This window comes from Balaenoptera acutorostrata, chromosome 8 (assembly GCF_949987535.1).
Source record: "Balaenoptera acutorostrata chromosome 8, mBalAcu1.1, whole genome shotgun sequence".
NCBI lineage: Eukaryota > Metazoa > Chordata > Mammalia > Artiodactyla > Balaenopteridae > Balaenoptera > Balaenoptera acutorostrata.
The window spans coordinates 75054955-75070710 of NC_080071.1; the positions used below are offsets into that span (position 1 = coordinate 75054955).

The 15756-nt window shown below is 56.1% G+C and overlaps 1 protein-coding gene across 9 annotated transcripts in view; it reads right to left on the bottom strand.

Annotated features, from left to right (window-relative positions):
* TNS1 (tensin 1) overlaps positions 1–15756 on the bottom strand; it is a 207413-nt gene that overhangs the window by 26342 nt on the left and 165315 nt on the right. For 5 of the 9 annotated variants that reach the window (XM_028167912.2, XM_057551606.1, XM_057551607.1 and 2 more), the window contains 5 exons: positions 15452–15538; positions 10219–10415; positions 9231–9306; positions 5640–5732; positions 4560–4598 (listed from right to left, as the gene is read on the bottom strand). In XM_028167912.2, coding sequence (XP_028023713.2) covers positions 4560–4598; positions 5640–5732; positions 9231–9306; positions 10219–10415; positions 15452–15538 — 492 coding nt within the window. The remainder of the gene's footprint in view (positions 1–4559; positions 4599–5639; positions 5733–9230; positions 9307–10218; positions 10416–15451; positions 15539–15756) is intronic. The other 4 variants (XM_028167909.2, XM_028167908.2, XM_028167910.2 and 1 more) reach the window with 4 other exon arrangements.

Genomic DNA, 15756 nt, shown 5'->3' on the forward strand with positions numbered 1-15756 from the left:
GGGAGAAGCACCAGCAGCCATTCCCACCACGAGGGCTGGAAACAGCCCTATGAGTTTAGGTGGCCAACTAGCCTGGGGGCTTTGCTCTGGGGCTCGCAGCCTGTGGATTTCAGGCCCAGCCCGCCTGGCTCTGCCCTCACCTTACTCTCTACATCCATCCTCTTCCTTGGTTGGCTGACCTTCCAGGCCCAAATCAGGGGTAGAGATTCACTCAATCTCTGCTCCTCATGAACCCAGAGCAGGAGGGCTCTTTGGGAAGATATTTGATTTTCTAAGTCCATCTCCAGAACTGTTCAAAACCAACCTTTTGGGCCGAAACATCCATTTTCCCAAGTTTTCAGACTCAGATTTCCATATTGAAAATACCTCCCTTTTCCTGTCTGTCCCCATCCTCCCTCTCTCCTCCCTACCTCAGTACAACATACAACCTGTGGGCTCCCCCTTCTTTCACTTACTGGAGGGGTGACCTGGAGCAGGCTGCTGAACCTTTCTGGGACTCAGTTTCCTCATGTGTAAAATGGGAATGAGAATACTCACCTGCCCAGCTAGGATCGAGTGACAAGAGAAGGAAAGTCCCTTCTAATTCTTTCCACTAGTTGCAACGCCGGTTTATAAGCAGCCCCACTGTTGCCCACCTGTACCCGAGCCGTGCCCGTGCCTGCCTCCCTCTGCCCTCTCTCCTGCAGCTTTCCTCCTCTCTGCCGATCCCAAGCAGCTGCACCCAGAGGCAACGGGAACTGGGAAGGGCAGGAGAGGAGGGGCCAGGGAGGGTGCTTCGTGTAGAACATTCCAGGAGCCCAAACCCATTCCAAGTGGCTGTTGGAGGCTGAGAGCAGCTGGACGTGAGGCTGAGTGACTTAGCCCCACCAGGCTGGGGGCACTCTCAGCTCTTCACCCACACCCTGAAGTGCATTTCCTGCCTCCCAGAAAAGGTTCTTTGCCTGGAGAGAAAGGGCCTGCCCGCTCCAAGTGAAAAGAAGACATGCGGATAGGGGGGAGGGAGGAAGTAAAACCTCCGAGGCCCAATCCAGGAGCTCAAAAGTTAGAATTCCAAACTCTGAGATTGGGCCACACAGCCCTCCTCTGAGCTCCCATCACACCCTGTTCCTCCCCCGGCTCAGCACTTCTACCTTATGCGGAGATATCTGTCTTTACCAGGCTAGCTCACTCATCTTTAAGCCCTTAGTACCTACCTAGCACAGGACCTGGCACAGAGTAGGTGCTCAGTAAATCTGTGTTGCACAGCACTACCCGAAAATACCCAGATGCCACAGTACACCCATCACCGAGGATCTCAGAGCAGGAAGGATCCCCAGAGGGGCCATTTCGAGTCCACTGTCTTCCTTTGTGCCACATCCATCCCATCTAATCATCTGAACAGACAGAACCTAAGCTGAATGTTCCCTGTTCCCGTTCCTCCAGGAAAGAAGGTTCAGCAATTTCTTTCCCTGTTTCCCCACTGGGAAGATATCCTTGATATCTCGAGGATATCATGCCTTTACTGTTACAGGCTTTCTTCCCCTCCTTCCTTCATGGAGAAGGGTACCCAGTAAAGACACTGTTTATGTTTAGAGGTTGTGCCCCGTGCGATCACATGGAAAGGGGCAGCCTCCATGGGCTGACCCAGCGTAGGCTCTCAGCCGTGCCCCCAGTTGACTGTCTGGGCCTGGACAAGTCATTTAACATCCGTACATGTCATCTCCTCATCAGCAAACTGGGGTTCCTACCACCTTCCTCACAGTGCTTCTGTGATTATTAAACAAGATGATGTGACAATGACCCACACGGTCCCGCCCCTGCCTGCTGACCCTCACTCTGTACCACACTCCCCGCCCTTGCTCCGGCCTCCAGATCTCCCTTGCTCTCACTTCGCTGACTTTGCAGTTCATGGAAAAAAACATGCTGTTCCTCCCACCCCAGGGCCTTTGCACATGCCCTTTACCTCTACATGGAATGCTCTTCTCCCATCCCAGTGTCACTGAGTTAATGTCACTCACCCTCCCATCTTACTTCTTCTTTTATGAGCCAGGGTCTCATAAAACTGTATCCCTTTGCTCTGGAGCACTTATCTCAATACTTAATTCTCGGTGATAATTTAATTCTGGCGCCGGTTCGTGAATTTCCTCCACGAGATAAGGAATCATAGTACTGCTTATCGTTATATCCCCAGAGTGCCTGGCACATAGGAGGCACACAAAATATTTGTTGAATCAATGAATCAACGAATGACAGAATGAACGAATGTAAAGCATTTAGCACGGCACACTGAACGGAACAGACTCTCCTAAAGTCTTTTTTTCCCCTAGCTGAATAAGTCTGTCTGTCTCTGATTATTTTTCCTCGCAAGCATCTTCTTCTGAATTTCCCATCAAAGTATCAGCAGGGAAATCAAGCAGTGCTTCAGAGGGTCAGCAAAGTCTGACCCGGGAGGTGATGCATGAGTCAGGAAAAACGGAATGTCCCCTGCCTCCACCCACCTCCCTCCCCAGGGAGGGGATTGACAACAATTCCGATCCCCATGCTGGAATCCCAGGGCATGGTGCCTGGAGGCAGGAGGAGGGCTTTGAAACAGCCCCTTGATTAGGAGACAGGAGACCAGTAAGTCCAGCAGTCTCGGCCCTGCTTCCTCTTAACTGTGACCTTGGGAAGATGCCCCACCCTCACCCCACAACACAGACCTCAGCTCCACGTCTGTGAAAACGATGGGTGTGGTAGAGTCGATCCCTAAGAACCTTCTCCTGCAAACTCTGTGGCTCCAGGACAGATGGAAGAGGGTCCGAGGGCTCGGGGCCCTGTAGGCTGAGATTCACTCATGAGGTGCAAGGGTCAGGTGTCACTTCCGATCTGCTGAAGTGTCACCCCAAAGTGGGGAACACACAGCCAGGGCCTGTCACCCTCAGACCTTCCCACTGGAGAGCGTGTGGGTCCCACCAGTCCGTGGAGATCAGCAACCACGAAGAGACCCAAGAGCCTCCTGTGTGGGTGTGCACGTGGGACACAGCACACGCACACCGGCTCCGGGCCCCAGCTGATTCTAGACTCCTGCTGGGGACCAGCAGTCAGCCATCAGCCTGGGGAAGGTCCTCTCCCCGGGTATGAGGTTGACCGGGGGTGAGGCCCCGCTGTGGCTCTCCCCATTCTGGGATCTGTTGCTGGGGGGCTGCCTTGTTCTGCAACCCCCAGGCAGCCTGGCATTGTTGCCAGAACTCTGGCTGGCTAGGAGTGAGCAAAGCTTTATGGGAAACTCCAGCCATCTTTTGTGGGTGATGGCAGATTCAGAGGGGCACAGCCCATGCCCAATTTGCGGATAGAAAATCAAGGTAATGAGTGCAAAGGGAAGTGGGAAGTGGGCTTAAGAAACCAGATGGAGGAATTCCCTGGCGATCCAGCGGTTAGGACTATGCGCTCTCACTGCTGAGGGCCCAGGTTCAGTCCCTGGTTGGAGAACTAAGATCCCACAAGCCATGGCACAGTCAAAAAAGAAAGAAAGAAAGAAAGAAACCAGACGGAGTGTTTAAAGAAACCAGGCCACACAGCTCCAGGGCCAAGGTGAGAAGTCAGAACATCTAACACATCCAAGCTGGAAGGCGCTCGGCGGCGCCCAGCACGTCCAAGCAACCCCGGTAGAGACGGGGACATGGATGCCCAGGCCACCCAGGCCGCACAGGCCGGCATTCCCCTTGTTCCACCTGCTGCTCTGAGTCATCATTTGAATTATGTTCCTAATACATTAAAGGCCTTCAACCAGGTTACATCCCCTCTCTGCTTCTCTGTGTGCGATGCGAGTTCATCTAAATCAGGGGTTAAGCCAGGACGCAGATGTGCTAACTCCTTGAACCTGTCACAATTATGTGCACGGATATCCGGAGGCATCTGTATAGGGGTGAGTCCATAGCTCTTCCAAAATCCCCAGAGTCATCCAAGATCCCAGAAAGGCAGACGTCCTACCGTCTGTGTTGATATGAAACCAGGCAAGGGCTTCAAGAAGGCAGCTTGTGGCTCCAAGACAGCGGCTCTGAACCGGGGGTGGTTATCCGCCACGTTTGAGCCATTTTGACTGTCGCGACTGGCTTGTAGCAGGTAGAGGTGAGGGATGCTGTTAAACATCCTACAATGCACACGGCGGCCCCACAACTAAGAACTGTCCGGCCCTAAACATCGGTAGTGCCGAGGCTGAGAAACCGTGCTCTGAGCTATAAACGTGGGGCTCACCCGGGAAACGGGATAAGGAGACCCGCCCTCTGAAGGGGCTTGCTGCACCCCAGGCAGGCGGGCGGAAGCACCGCCGGGGGAGGGGTGTCTCGTCGGTGAGGTGGCACTGCAGTAGCGCCTGGACCCTGTCCGTGCCCGGACCCGCGCTCTGCGAGCGTGAGCGTCTCAGTCAGCATCCTGAGTGACAGCTCGGCACAGGGGTGGGGACCAGGGGGCTATGCGCTCAGTCACATGAGACCTGATCAGAGAAGAGGGCTGGCCCCCCAGGTCAGGCAGAGCAAACGGAGTGAAAAGCCATTCCCAGACCCGGAGAGCGGGAAGCAGCCACACGGCAATGCCACACTTACCTTCAGAAAGCTCTGTCACCACCTTCCCCTCATCCTCCTCTGAGGGAAGATGGGAAGAGAGGTGAGGAGGAAGGAGAGGCAGGTGATGAAGCGGAGAGGAAGAGCAGAAAGGAGAGAGAGAGAGAGATGGATTAACGGGGGTTATTTCTTCAGAGAGACTTTGCTGAGAAAAGGGAGGTGGGAAAGCAGGGGTGAGACGGGGTCAGAGACAGACTCTCCAGAAAAGCCGCAGGTGAGGGGTGCGGTCCACCCAGACAGGGCCCCGGGGCTCCAGGGTGGCGAGGCACTCAGGGCGCACCGCTGAGAGAGGGCTTCGCTCTTGGGAACAGCAGGCCCGGTGTCCTTGTCACAGCTCCCACGCCTCAAGCAGGAGTGTGCTGGCCTGGTGACAGGCAGCCCCCCCAGCCAGTGACCTGGCGTCCCTGGCCATGCAGACACATCCTGAGTGGGAGGCTGTGCCCCGCTGTGTCTGCGTGGGTCACACCTGCACGCCACTGCCCGCCTACCTGGCTGGATCAGTCTTCTGGTGACTAAGGAAAAGAAGCAAAGCTGTCCCCAGAGTCCCAGCCCAGCCCCAAAACCAGAGTCTAGGGAGCAAGTTTCTGGGCTCAGCCTGTTGGAAACGGCCACTGAGGGCCCAGGGCCCCCATGTGCCCCTTCCCCACAGGGAGGAGAGTAGCCGGGAACTGTGACGAGGTGTGAGCCGGGGGTGCATGCGTGTACACGAGCGCCTGGACGCTGCGGGGTGGAGGCCAGGCTTCCGGCAGAGACCTAACCGACTCCAAGGAAACAGGGCAGGCCTCCAAACCCCCATGTCAGAGGATGCTGGGAGCGGCACTGACCCCACCAGGCAATGGCAGGAAGGCTACAGAGGGATCCGTCCCCCTCGAACCCCGCACAGAGAGCCCCACCGAGGCCTGATCTCAGCATGGACACAGAGCTAAGCTGCCACCTTGTTTCCAGAAGGGTCCTGAGGACCCACCACCTCTGGGCCCTGCCCAGGACCACAGGGGTCCTCCAACCCCCCCACTCCTCCCTCCAGCCTCCCCGACCACCTCCCTTACCACTGGAACCACTCACCGCCGGTGGGGTGCAGCAGGATGCTGGCTGGGTTATGGGGCTTCAGGCCCAGAGCAGACAGAGGTGTCTTGGCCAGACCTGGAGGGGAGCGCACTGCGCCGAGAAGAAGAGGCGAGACCCCAGCAGTGAGCGCGGGTGATGGGGTGGGGAGAGGACCCCTCCTGAGCCTGGGCGTGTCGGGGAGGGTGGGCAGCAGAAGGCCGAGCGGACGAACCAGCCCCAGCCCCGGGGACGCTGCTGTGTCTTCACCGCCCTCTCCCGTCTCTGTGTTTCTCCACAGCGTAGAGGCTAAAGGAAGTCAGCAAATGGCCCTGCCCCTCAACCTCCAGAAAGTAATTTCTATCCCTAGGCCCTGAGTTCCTTTGCTATGGTCCCTCCACACAGCCGTGGTTTATAACATACACGTTGGTTTCTCGGGTGCCCTCTGCCTTGCTCTATGTTGTTCTCTCTCTAACCCCCTTCTCTCACTTTCCCTACCCACCCCCAAACAAACAGGCACGCACAAACATACACACACACACACACACAGGCAGATGGACTTAAAGAAAATGGAGTATCAAGACAGCACAACATGTAAAGGACAGAAGGAGGACAAGGGACCACCAGCAGAACCCTGAGTCCCCAGGCTAGCCCTCGGCCACAGGCCTTTGGCCCCCAGCCAAACAGGTCTCTTGCAAGCCCCACGAAGAGAGAATTTCTCAACAGGGGGCTCTCTTAATCGCCAAACCTCCGTGTTCTGGAAGAGGGAGAAGCCCCATCTCTACAATCCTCGGCCAAGAGCACCACCACCCTGCACGAGCCCCAGCTCCCTCCCAAGCCGCCCGTCTGGGTTGGAAGTGTCACATAACACACAAGGTCACAAAGGGCGGTCAGGCTTTCTCCCATTAGCCAAGGACGTGGCCGGACTCCGAGCTGAGCTGCAGGGCAGTTGCTATGCCCAGTCACGAGATTTCTCAGCGGCAGCTGCCACGTCTCCTAACACACCTCTGAGGACAAGTAAAGAAATGAGCTCTGCGTCTCCGGCCGCAGTTCTCGGGACCCTGCAGAGGCCATAGCTGCTGAGGACATGCAGCAGCACAGGTGCCAGAGCTCAAGACTGCCTGCCCCACACCGATGGCCTCAACAGACTAGCTGTGCCCCTTGGGTGCCCAGATCCCACACAGCTGCTCCGGGACCCTCCCTGGCACCTCCTCCCTCTCCCCAAAGACAGTGAGACCTATAGGAAACTAACCCCCCAAAATATAATCTTTCAATGAAAGCAATTTAAATGACTTATCTGTGCACATGCTGGTGTGTACACAGGTGTCTGGGGGAATAGAGAGGCATCGCAAGAGTCCAGATGGGTGGCCCACCCCTATTCTCCACTCTAACCCTGAGACGCCCAACAGACAAATACAGCAGAGGGGACAAATATGTACAGACACAAACATCTAGCCATGGCGTAGGTCTAGGCCTGCATGCTCCTGTGTGTCCCTCTTTCTCTCATTACACACACACACACACACACACACACACACACACACACACACAGAGGTATCTTGCAACTTTGAATGTGATTAATTATGGAAGAATGAGCCCAGCCTCAGAGACCACTGTCCGTGGAATGACCACGAAGCCTCTCCAGCCCACAAGTTTGCATGTGTTTGCCCAGCAGGTGCAGCAGAGGCACAGGTGGACCAGTGAAAGGAGGTGAAGGGGACAAGGGGACAGAGGCGGTGGGAGGTTTCTCTAGGCTCCCCTCAGCACCTCCAACTCCCTAATCACGACTGTCCTCAGTCCCCAGGAATCTGGCCCATCTGCTAAGGCAGACAAGTGGGTGGCCCTGAAGCCAGGCAAGGCTTGGCTTCCTGAGAGAAGAATTCCTCGCATTTCTCCGCCTCTGTGCATGGAGGAAACCTCTAACTTATTCTCCCTGCCCAGGGCTCTCGGGGTTGGCTAAGGGGAGAAGGGGAGGGAGAGAAGAATGCGAACAGAAACATGTGGCAGAACCCAACTCTAGCCCAGCCCAGATGGCTTCATCCCAGACAGGGTGCTGGCCAGGATCCTGGCTATTTGGACCCACAGGGAATTGGAGCAGGTGTGAAGGTGGGGGGTTAAGACCAGGGAGAGACATTCCACGAGTCATAAAAGGCACAGAGGTATCTTGCGCAGATTGCCCTGGGCTGGCACTGTCCAATATGGTAGCCATGAGCCACGTGGGGCTAAGGAACACCGGCGGTGTGGCCAGTCTAAACAAAGTTGTAAGTGTAAAACACACAGTGATTTCAACCTTGTATGAAACAAGAATGTGAAATATCTCTTCATACTGATTACATGTTGAAATGATATTTTAGATCCTTGGGGTTAAATAAAATCTATTATTAAAATTAATTTCCCCAGCCTCTTTTTAGATATTTTTTAAAAAGCTTGTAAGATATCTCATTAATATTTTTGTTTCGATTTACCTATTGAAATAATAATACTTTGGATATTTTGAGTTAAATTTAAAAATCATTACAATTAATTTCTCCAGTTTCCTGTATGTTCTTTAACAGAGCTATTAGTAAATTCTCCAGTGCAAACATGGCTCATGTTATTTTTCCACTGGACAGCACTGCTCTAGGGACAGCCATGGCATCCACTCATAGCTTCAGCCTCCTGCCTGTCCAAGATGGTAGCCAACACGAGTTCTGTTGGCACAGGGGCCAGGTACTGGTGTCACATTCCTCCCCTCTGCGGGACAGCCGACCACCAGAAGAACGCATGGCCAGCTCCAACTCCCTTGTCCTCACCCTCCTCCCCTCTCAGCGGGACAAATGAATAGCCTGGGCAGGGCCCACCCAATCTGATCCTGGAGCATCGCCAGCCTCTCTACCTCTGCCGACCCGGGCCTCTCACAGGGACCCTGAGTCCTTCACAGCCTGGTACTGCTCCATCACTGCTTTCCCAGGCCTCCTCCAGCTCCTCTTCATGTCTCTTCTACCATAAAAAGGAACACTGCCCCTCTCCTGGGCTCATCCAGGTCTTCTCTTTGGGTAAAAATGTCTCTGCCCTTCAGGGATTTGCCTCTCCTGTGAGAGCATCAGGGGGATACAGACTAAAGGCTCCTGTCTGGAAGCCAAGGGATGAATGAGATGGGGATACAGTCAGCCTGAGGGTTCTGAGCCTTTCTTTCCTCGGTGGAAACTAAACAGGTTGCCTGAAGTGGAAGAGGTGCCTGGATGCAGACAAAAATGGGGGTCAGAAGCAAGAAGGTCAAGGGGTGCCTCAGAGACACACCAGCAAGTCACAAAGAGTCCCTTTAGGATGGGGGATGTCTTGCACATAGGATGCGAAGACTCTCAGCAACCAGCAAACTCCATAATACGGGAGTCCAGGGGCCCCACTGTAGGTCAGTCCAGATCCCAGGACTGAGGCTGCTGCATCCATAGACGTGTGAGCGTGGACGGCAGAAAAGAATAGAAGCGGGGGAGGGAAGCTGAAGTAAAATGAGCCATAGGGATGAGAAGGACCGGTTCTGGCCCCTCCCAACTTTGCCAGCACCCCCAAACCTGGGTGCTTACACAGGCCAGAGGGGACCCAGGGAAGGCAGGCTGAGTGTGAAGTTCTTACCCCCACTGGGCGGTGGGCTGGTCGGGGAGGTTCTCTCCATCTCCTCAAAGGCCTCCTTGTAGCTGTGCAGATGGGGCTGCAGAAGAACAAGGGAGGAAAACAGTGGCTGTGACCCTGAGGAGGAGGAGTTCCCAGGTAACCAGCCTGACCACCGCCCTCCCCCGGTTAACACAGAGGTCAAAGGGAGATCCTCACCATCCGTGAGCCCAACAACTCCTTGCAGCCAAGAGAATAGAAAGTGGCTATCTGCAAGGCCATGGTCCGGCAGCACCTGCCTTGGAAATACTTCACAACAGGGCCAAAGAGAAGGCGCTGGGGCCAGGGGACTGAAGGCAAGAGAGAAAAGATGTCCAAAAGCCATTTATATCCAGAATGACTTGTTAACCTGGATTTTATCAAATATGGGCCACTCACATCAGAATCTTCCAGGTGCATGTTTAAAATGAAGATTCTTGGGTCCCATCCCAGGTCTAATAGGCTAGAATCTCTGGAGGGGGGACTTGGGGATCTACATTTTTAGTAGATTCCCTGGTGATTGTTATGCTCGCTAAAGTTTAAGACCTACTTCCTCAAACTATTGAACCGTCTCAGAAACACAAACAATTTGACATTGAAATTTGATCTCCCAAGAAAACCCTACGTCTAGAAAGGGCTCAAAAACAAAGTCAGTCTCTAGGATCTGGCTTGGAGTTTAGAGACTGTGGTCACCTACATCACACCCAGGATCCTTACCACCCTACTAAGGGGTGCGCTTTAGGAATCAAGAAGGGAACCTCAGTCTCAGTGTTCATGGAAGAAGTAGGGGAATAAAAGCTATTTAGTGAAGGAAATGGGCTCCAGATTCCACAAGCCTGAGAGGAGACCTAGGCTGAGGATGCAGGGAGGAAAAATTACTGAGTTTGCTGACAGGTCATTGCTGCCCAGTTAACCATCAGGTTCCTCAATAGTTCAGGTGGGCTCTGCTACCCTCTGTGGCCCCAGGACTCACCTCTTTGGGCCGCCCTCCAGGATTGAGAGCGATGGTGAGAGCCAGCTCTGGGGAGACGCACTGGACAGGGGAGCGAACCCCAGGACTACGGGGGGATGCAGGTTCTGGCGACTGGTTCTCGTACTGCCCATCGCTGGCCGCCCGCCTCCGGAGAGGTGCTGGGGGCTCTGCAGGCTGCTTCTCCCGAGCTTGCACCCCTGGGAGGAAGGGCAGGACATAGAGGGCACTGAGCATAATGCGGGGGAAAGGATCCATCGGGCCTAATTCCCCCAGAGAAGGCAGTGCATCTTAGCCCAGGGGGCCAATCTGGAGCTGGGCTTGTCTCCCCTCAGCACATCCTCCCACCAGCCTCCCTCTGCCCACACCCCGGTTTCTCTGCAGGGTGGGGGATCAGCTTAGATTGGCTGGCCTTCACCAAGAATCTCTACTCTGCACAGGGTTGGGGCCCAGAGCACAAAGGACTGATACAAGAAACAGATGTCAACTTCTTCCAAGCCCCGGAGGCAGAGGGCCAGAGCTTCCAGGCAAAAGAGGGAAGGTGGAGGAGGGAGGAGAGTCAGTCTCCAAGGCGACTGCATCAACCAACAAGCAACACCAGGCCCGCGGGGAAGACTTTTGGAAAGAATGAATGATGCATCATCTTGCAAATGGTGCTCCCGAGAAGAAACCAAGAAATGACTAAGTCTTGTCACAGTGTCCCCAGCCCCAGCTGGCCCCCGGAATACTGCTGGCCTTCTCTGGGATCGCCCAACCCTCATCCAGTGCACCTCTGAAAGCTCCTTCCCACTTCCTTTATGCTGGCCCCTTATCTGTCCACCCTTCTCTTGCCCCAAAGATGGCCCAGGTTCCAGCCTGCCTCTCCCAGCAGAGCAGCAGGCAAAGAGCCTGAAGCCATGTGCCCCATCTGCTTTTGTGCACTTCCCTTCCATTCCGCAGGCCTGGGGATGTTGTTAATCTCACCCTCCTCCCTTCCCACTCCCTCTTCCCACAGCTGGGCTGCAGCACGAAACCCATTGCCTCACTGAGCTGGCTCCAGAATCCTAGAGAACTTATTCCCCGGGACCCAGAGGCCAAGACCCAGCCTGAGGGCGGGCCCCTTGTCCTCATTATCCTGCAGGAGGAAATTCCCAGCCCTGCCTTCACCACCACCCGAGAGGGCAGGTGAGGAGAGGTGCTGGGACTTATCAAAGGTCTCGTGAGACCCTGGACACAGCAGCCTCAGGCCAGCACTTGTGGGCAGACCAACCGCCACGTGGCACACATGCACACAACACACACACACACACACGCACACACACACAGAGCTGGCCCCAGGAACACGCCAGCTCAGCCAAGCAGAAATCACCCTCATTCAGACTGAATCACCATCTACCCTCCACAGCGGGGTCTGCATGGCCCTGGGGGCCCTTCAGCTCCAGCCTGGAGCAGCCACTAAGGCTGCCATGACAAGCACAGGCTGGGAAGACTCCCTACTTGTCATGAACAGCAGGCTGCCGGCTGCCAAGTCTAGGGATGGACACATACTCTCAAACACTCACACCATCACTCCAAGACATGCACTCATATTATCCCATAATTAGGAGCCCCATCTGGAGAGCACATGTAAATGCAGAAGGTAGCTGGATGGGGCGGTGTTCTTTCTTTTTTCGGGGGGGTGGGGATGATCTGAGGCTCCACTTCGGGCTCTTCATTAATCAGAGGCAACCTGCCTACCATCTCAACCGAGGAAAAAAGAGCCCTGGCTAAAGACAGTAAACCAGACTCACAACTGCTTTACTTAAAGCAAATAAACCCCTTGCCTCGAAGGACCTTTATTTTCAGAATAGAAAAATGGGGGTCGCAGAGTCCTAAGCAGGGGCTGCTATGAGCATCAACACGGATGAAAGATGGGGCCCGGCTCTGAAGGGTGGAGCAACAGCCGGGACCCTACAGCGACCCCAGGCCGCCAGCCCTCAGAGAAGCAGCCTGCACCCCGACCGGCCCTGTCCTCGGCCGTGCTCCCCCCACCACCGAGCCCCCTTCCCCCTCAGGCCTCGGGGCAGCTTGGTCCAAAGCCGCTGCTGGTTCCACTCCTGGCAAAAACATTAGAGAGAAAGAGACGTAGCCATTGATTTTCTAATAATAATCGTGACAAAGGAGGCCCATTTGGGAAAGGCCTTTGGGGTTTGGAACCAACTTCAGCCCCAAGGTTAAAAGAAACGCATTAGGGCTGCTCTCAGTTCCGGCTTGCCCAGACCCGCAGCCTCTTTCTGGCAGGTCCCCGTGACAGGTCTGCAAGGGGTGGTCTGCAAGGGGTGGCCAGTTTCCCTGTTTGGGGATCCGATATCTGCCCTCGAAAATTGGGTCTGTTTCAATTCGAGGCCCTAAGTCTCCCAGAGGGACAGAAACATTCTCCCCGATGCACCCAGGACATCCCCCACATTCTGGGGATGCAGAGGGTTGCAGCGGCCCGGAGAAGAGGCTGGACTGTTGGAGGGGCTTCCGGGCTTTGGAGGATGCGAGACCTGGCCCAAGGCGGTCAGACACTTGAGGGCAATCACACCTCTTCAAGCCGTCTCTCCACCACCACTGGAGTGGGACCGGCTCTGTCCAGAGGCAGGGGGGATGGACAGGTTGCCGTCCAAAGAGCTAGGGTCCTGCAGGGCAGAGCCTCCCTCTGCAGAAGGGGGAAGCCCGGCATACCACTCCCACGGGGACAGCCCCTCTCCCGCAGAGCGCCCACGGCCCCCGTGGCCAGCCTGGGCCTCTCACATTCTTTGAACACAGTGTCCCACTGTTGTCCGCCTTGGCAGTCCCAGATCTGCCCCGGAGCGCCTGGAGAGCCATGTTCCCTCTCTCTTGTCTCTCTCTACGGGAGGGGAGACGGGCCATGGCAGAGGGGAGAGAGAGAGCCCCATTGTTCCTCAGCCAAGCTGGGACGTCTGGACACAAGCTGACGGCCAGTGTCAGAGAGAGAACACCACTCCCTCGTGTCCCAGAGGCTGACGGATAATAAAAATAGGCCCGCACTCCCCACCGGCCTCCTCCCCTCCCCCACCCCTGACCCCAGGACTTCCTTGGTCTCCTGGCCCCGGCCCCACTCTCAGGGCCGCTGTCTACGTGCCCCGCTCCCTGCACACACACAGGCACACACGTACACACACACATACAGACACGTGTGGGCGCACGCAGCCTTAGCCCGGCAGGACGGTGTGGGTCACAGTCACCCTCAGAACCTCCACACTCAGCCCTGCCCCAGCAGGAGAACGGGGGCCAGAGGAAGCTCATGAAGAGAGGGGGAAAGAGAGGCAGGCAAGGGACTCTGGAAGGTCCTCCCAGGAAAGCTGGTGAGTCCAGCCTTCCAGCCCCGGCAGCACGAGGAGCGGCCAGAAAGTGGCCTTTGGGATAATAACGCACTACATCCAGAAGCCCTTTGTCATCCTCCAAGGGCTGCTCACACACTGTGGGCATCGGACCTTCCCGTCCTCCTGGAGGACAGTGGTCACCTCAGCCCGGGGCCTCCGCATTGACCACCAGACCTGAAGGGCAAGGGGCCGGAGCAGCCCCATCTCCCGGGGTCCTCACTCTGCCCCCCAGGATGGTACTGTGCTCGGGGGAACAGCTGGCTCCAAGGCTCCCCTAAAGTGGGCTGGAACTGAGGCCGTGAATCCCCTTCATCACACACACACACACGGGCAATTCTAGGGGCTGTAGCCCTAACACACATCAATACACCTGGTTAATAGATAGAGCAGGGCTGCCCACCGCCCCCGAGTTCCATGGACGTATGCCCTGGTGTCAGGCTTCATTTCATCACATGCCTCCCCTACCCGCCCCAGGACTGGCCGCTTCCACCCCGACAGACCCAGCTCTTCTTTCCAGCCTTCCAATTTCCAAAAAACTGGATTCCTCAGCTCCAGGTGGCGGGGCTGGGTGTCCGACTGCTTGCCTGGGGCTCCAGAAGGGAGGGGATCCGGGAGGCCACCTGCTGGGCCAGGGCACCAGAAAGCCACACGGCAACCACACTAGCAGCCCCAGGGCAAGCCATGCCAGCTCCCCTCAGGACCCCCCAGAACTGCCCAAACCCCTGCACTCCCCACCACTGGGCCGAGAAAAGACGGAGGGACAGGAGAGGAGGGGGACAGGGGGCATTCTGCTAGAACCGTCTCCCCATTATCCATGGACTGGGAGAAGGAGGGGCCGTGAGAGCACCAGATATTGCCACTGGGAGTCATCAGTTCCCACCCCGCCCCACCCCCAAGCCTTTTCCCGGAACTGCTCAAGGCCACGGCCTGGGGTAAGCCTGAGCACATCGTCTTCTCCCTGACCTGGGCCTCTGGGCTCCGAGGAGCAGGGAAGGGATGAGGTGATTCCCTCCCCAGAGCTAAATGTCTAGGGGTTGTATGTCCAAGAGCTGGTGGGAGACGCTAGTGGACGACATCACCCTCTAACAGAGCAACGTGACTCTTGATGGCGGGTCCACCATGTTGGGGCACATCAAGCCACCATGCAAAAGGCACTTGGCAAGGCTACGATCCTCCCTTTGTCACATCGCGAGACAGAGCTCTGAGCAATTCAGAGACTTGTCCGGGAGGAGTGTCACAGAGGTGGTCACAGGAAAAGCCAGGACCACACCCAGGGCTTCTGACTCTTGGCCGTGGGTCCTAGGATCAGAGATTCAGGATGAGGTCAGAGGGAGTGCCCTGTCCCCAGGGAGTGCTGTGCTCCAGAATGGACAGAGCAGCAGGTGCCAGGGCACCACTCTGTGTCTTGTGCCTGCTGGTCCATGCAGAGCTTGGCCTGACTCCTGCTGAGGCTCTGGCCGGGCAGCCCAGGTGATCTGGCCAAGGTGGCTGGAGATCCGGGCTGTCCCAAACCCTCACTGAGCACCCTTGTTGCAAAGGCCTGTGTGCCCACGGGTAGGCTGAAAGTTCATCTAGTCACCCCGGACCCTGTTCCCAGCAGGGAAGGCCAAGGCTGGAAGCATCAGGCCGTGTCCATGCAGAAGTGGGAGCACTCACTCATGCAGAGAGGAGGGAGGCAGGAGGAAGAAGGGGGCAGTGAGAAAAGAAGTGGGGGGCAAAGAGAGAGAACAGAAGAGGGAGAGGAAGAAAAGTGAGGAGGAAATGGGAAATGAGGAGGTAGAAGAAAGTGGGCAAAAATTTGGAGGAACAGCACATGAAGGAGGAAGGGAAAAGAAAGAAACGGAGAGCTCAGGCAAGTCATAAAGGGGGAAGTGGGGAGAGGAACCAACCAGAGAGAGAGGAAGATCGGAGCCGGTGGAGAGGAGGGTGCCCGGAGCCGACACTCTGCCCAGTGCCCTGCAGCCTGGCGTTGTACGCTGCTCACCCCCACCCCGGGGAGCCGGCAGCAGGGAGGCAAGCAGGGAGGGGTGGGTGGGTGGAGGGGAGGACACCAGGCAAGGAAGGCACCACGCCCATGGCACAGAGGACAGATGGACACAGGACACACGAAGAACGCCAGGGACAAGGCATTTAACAAGACGAAACAAAACAAAAACAAAGAGAAAATCAAGATTAGTCAGTGTTCTGAGTCTGG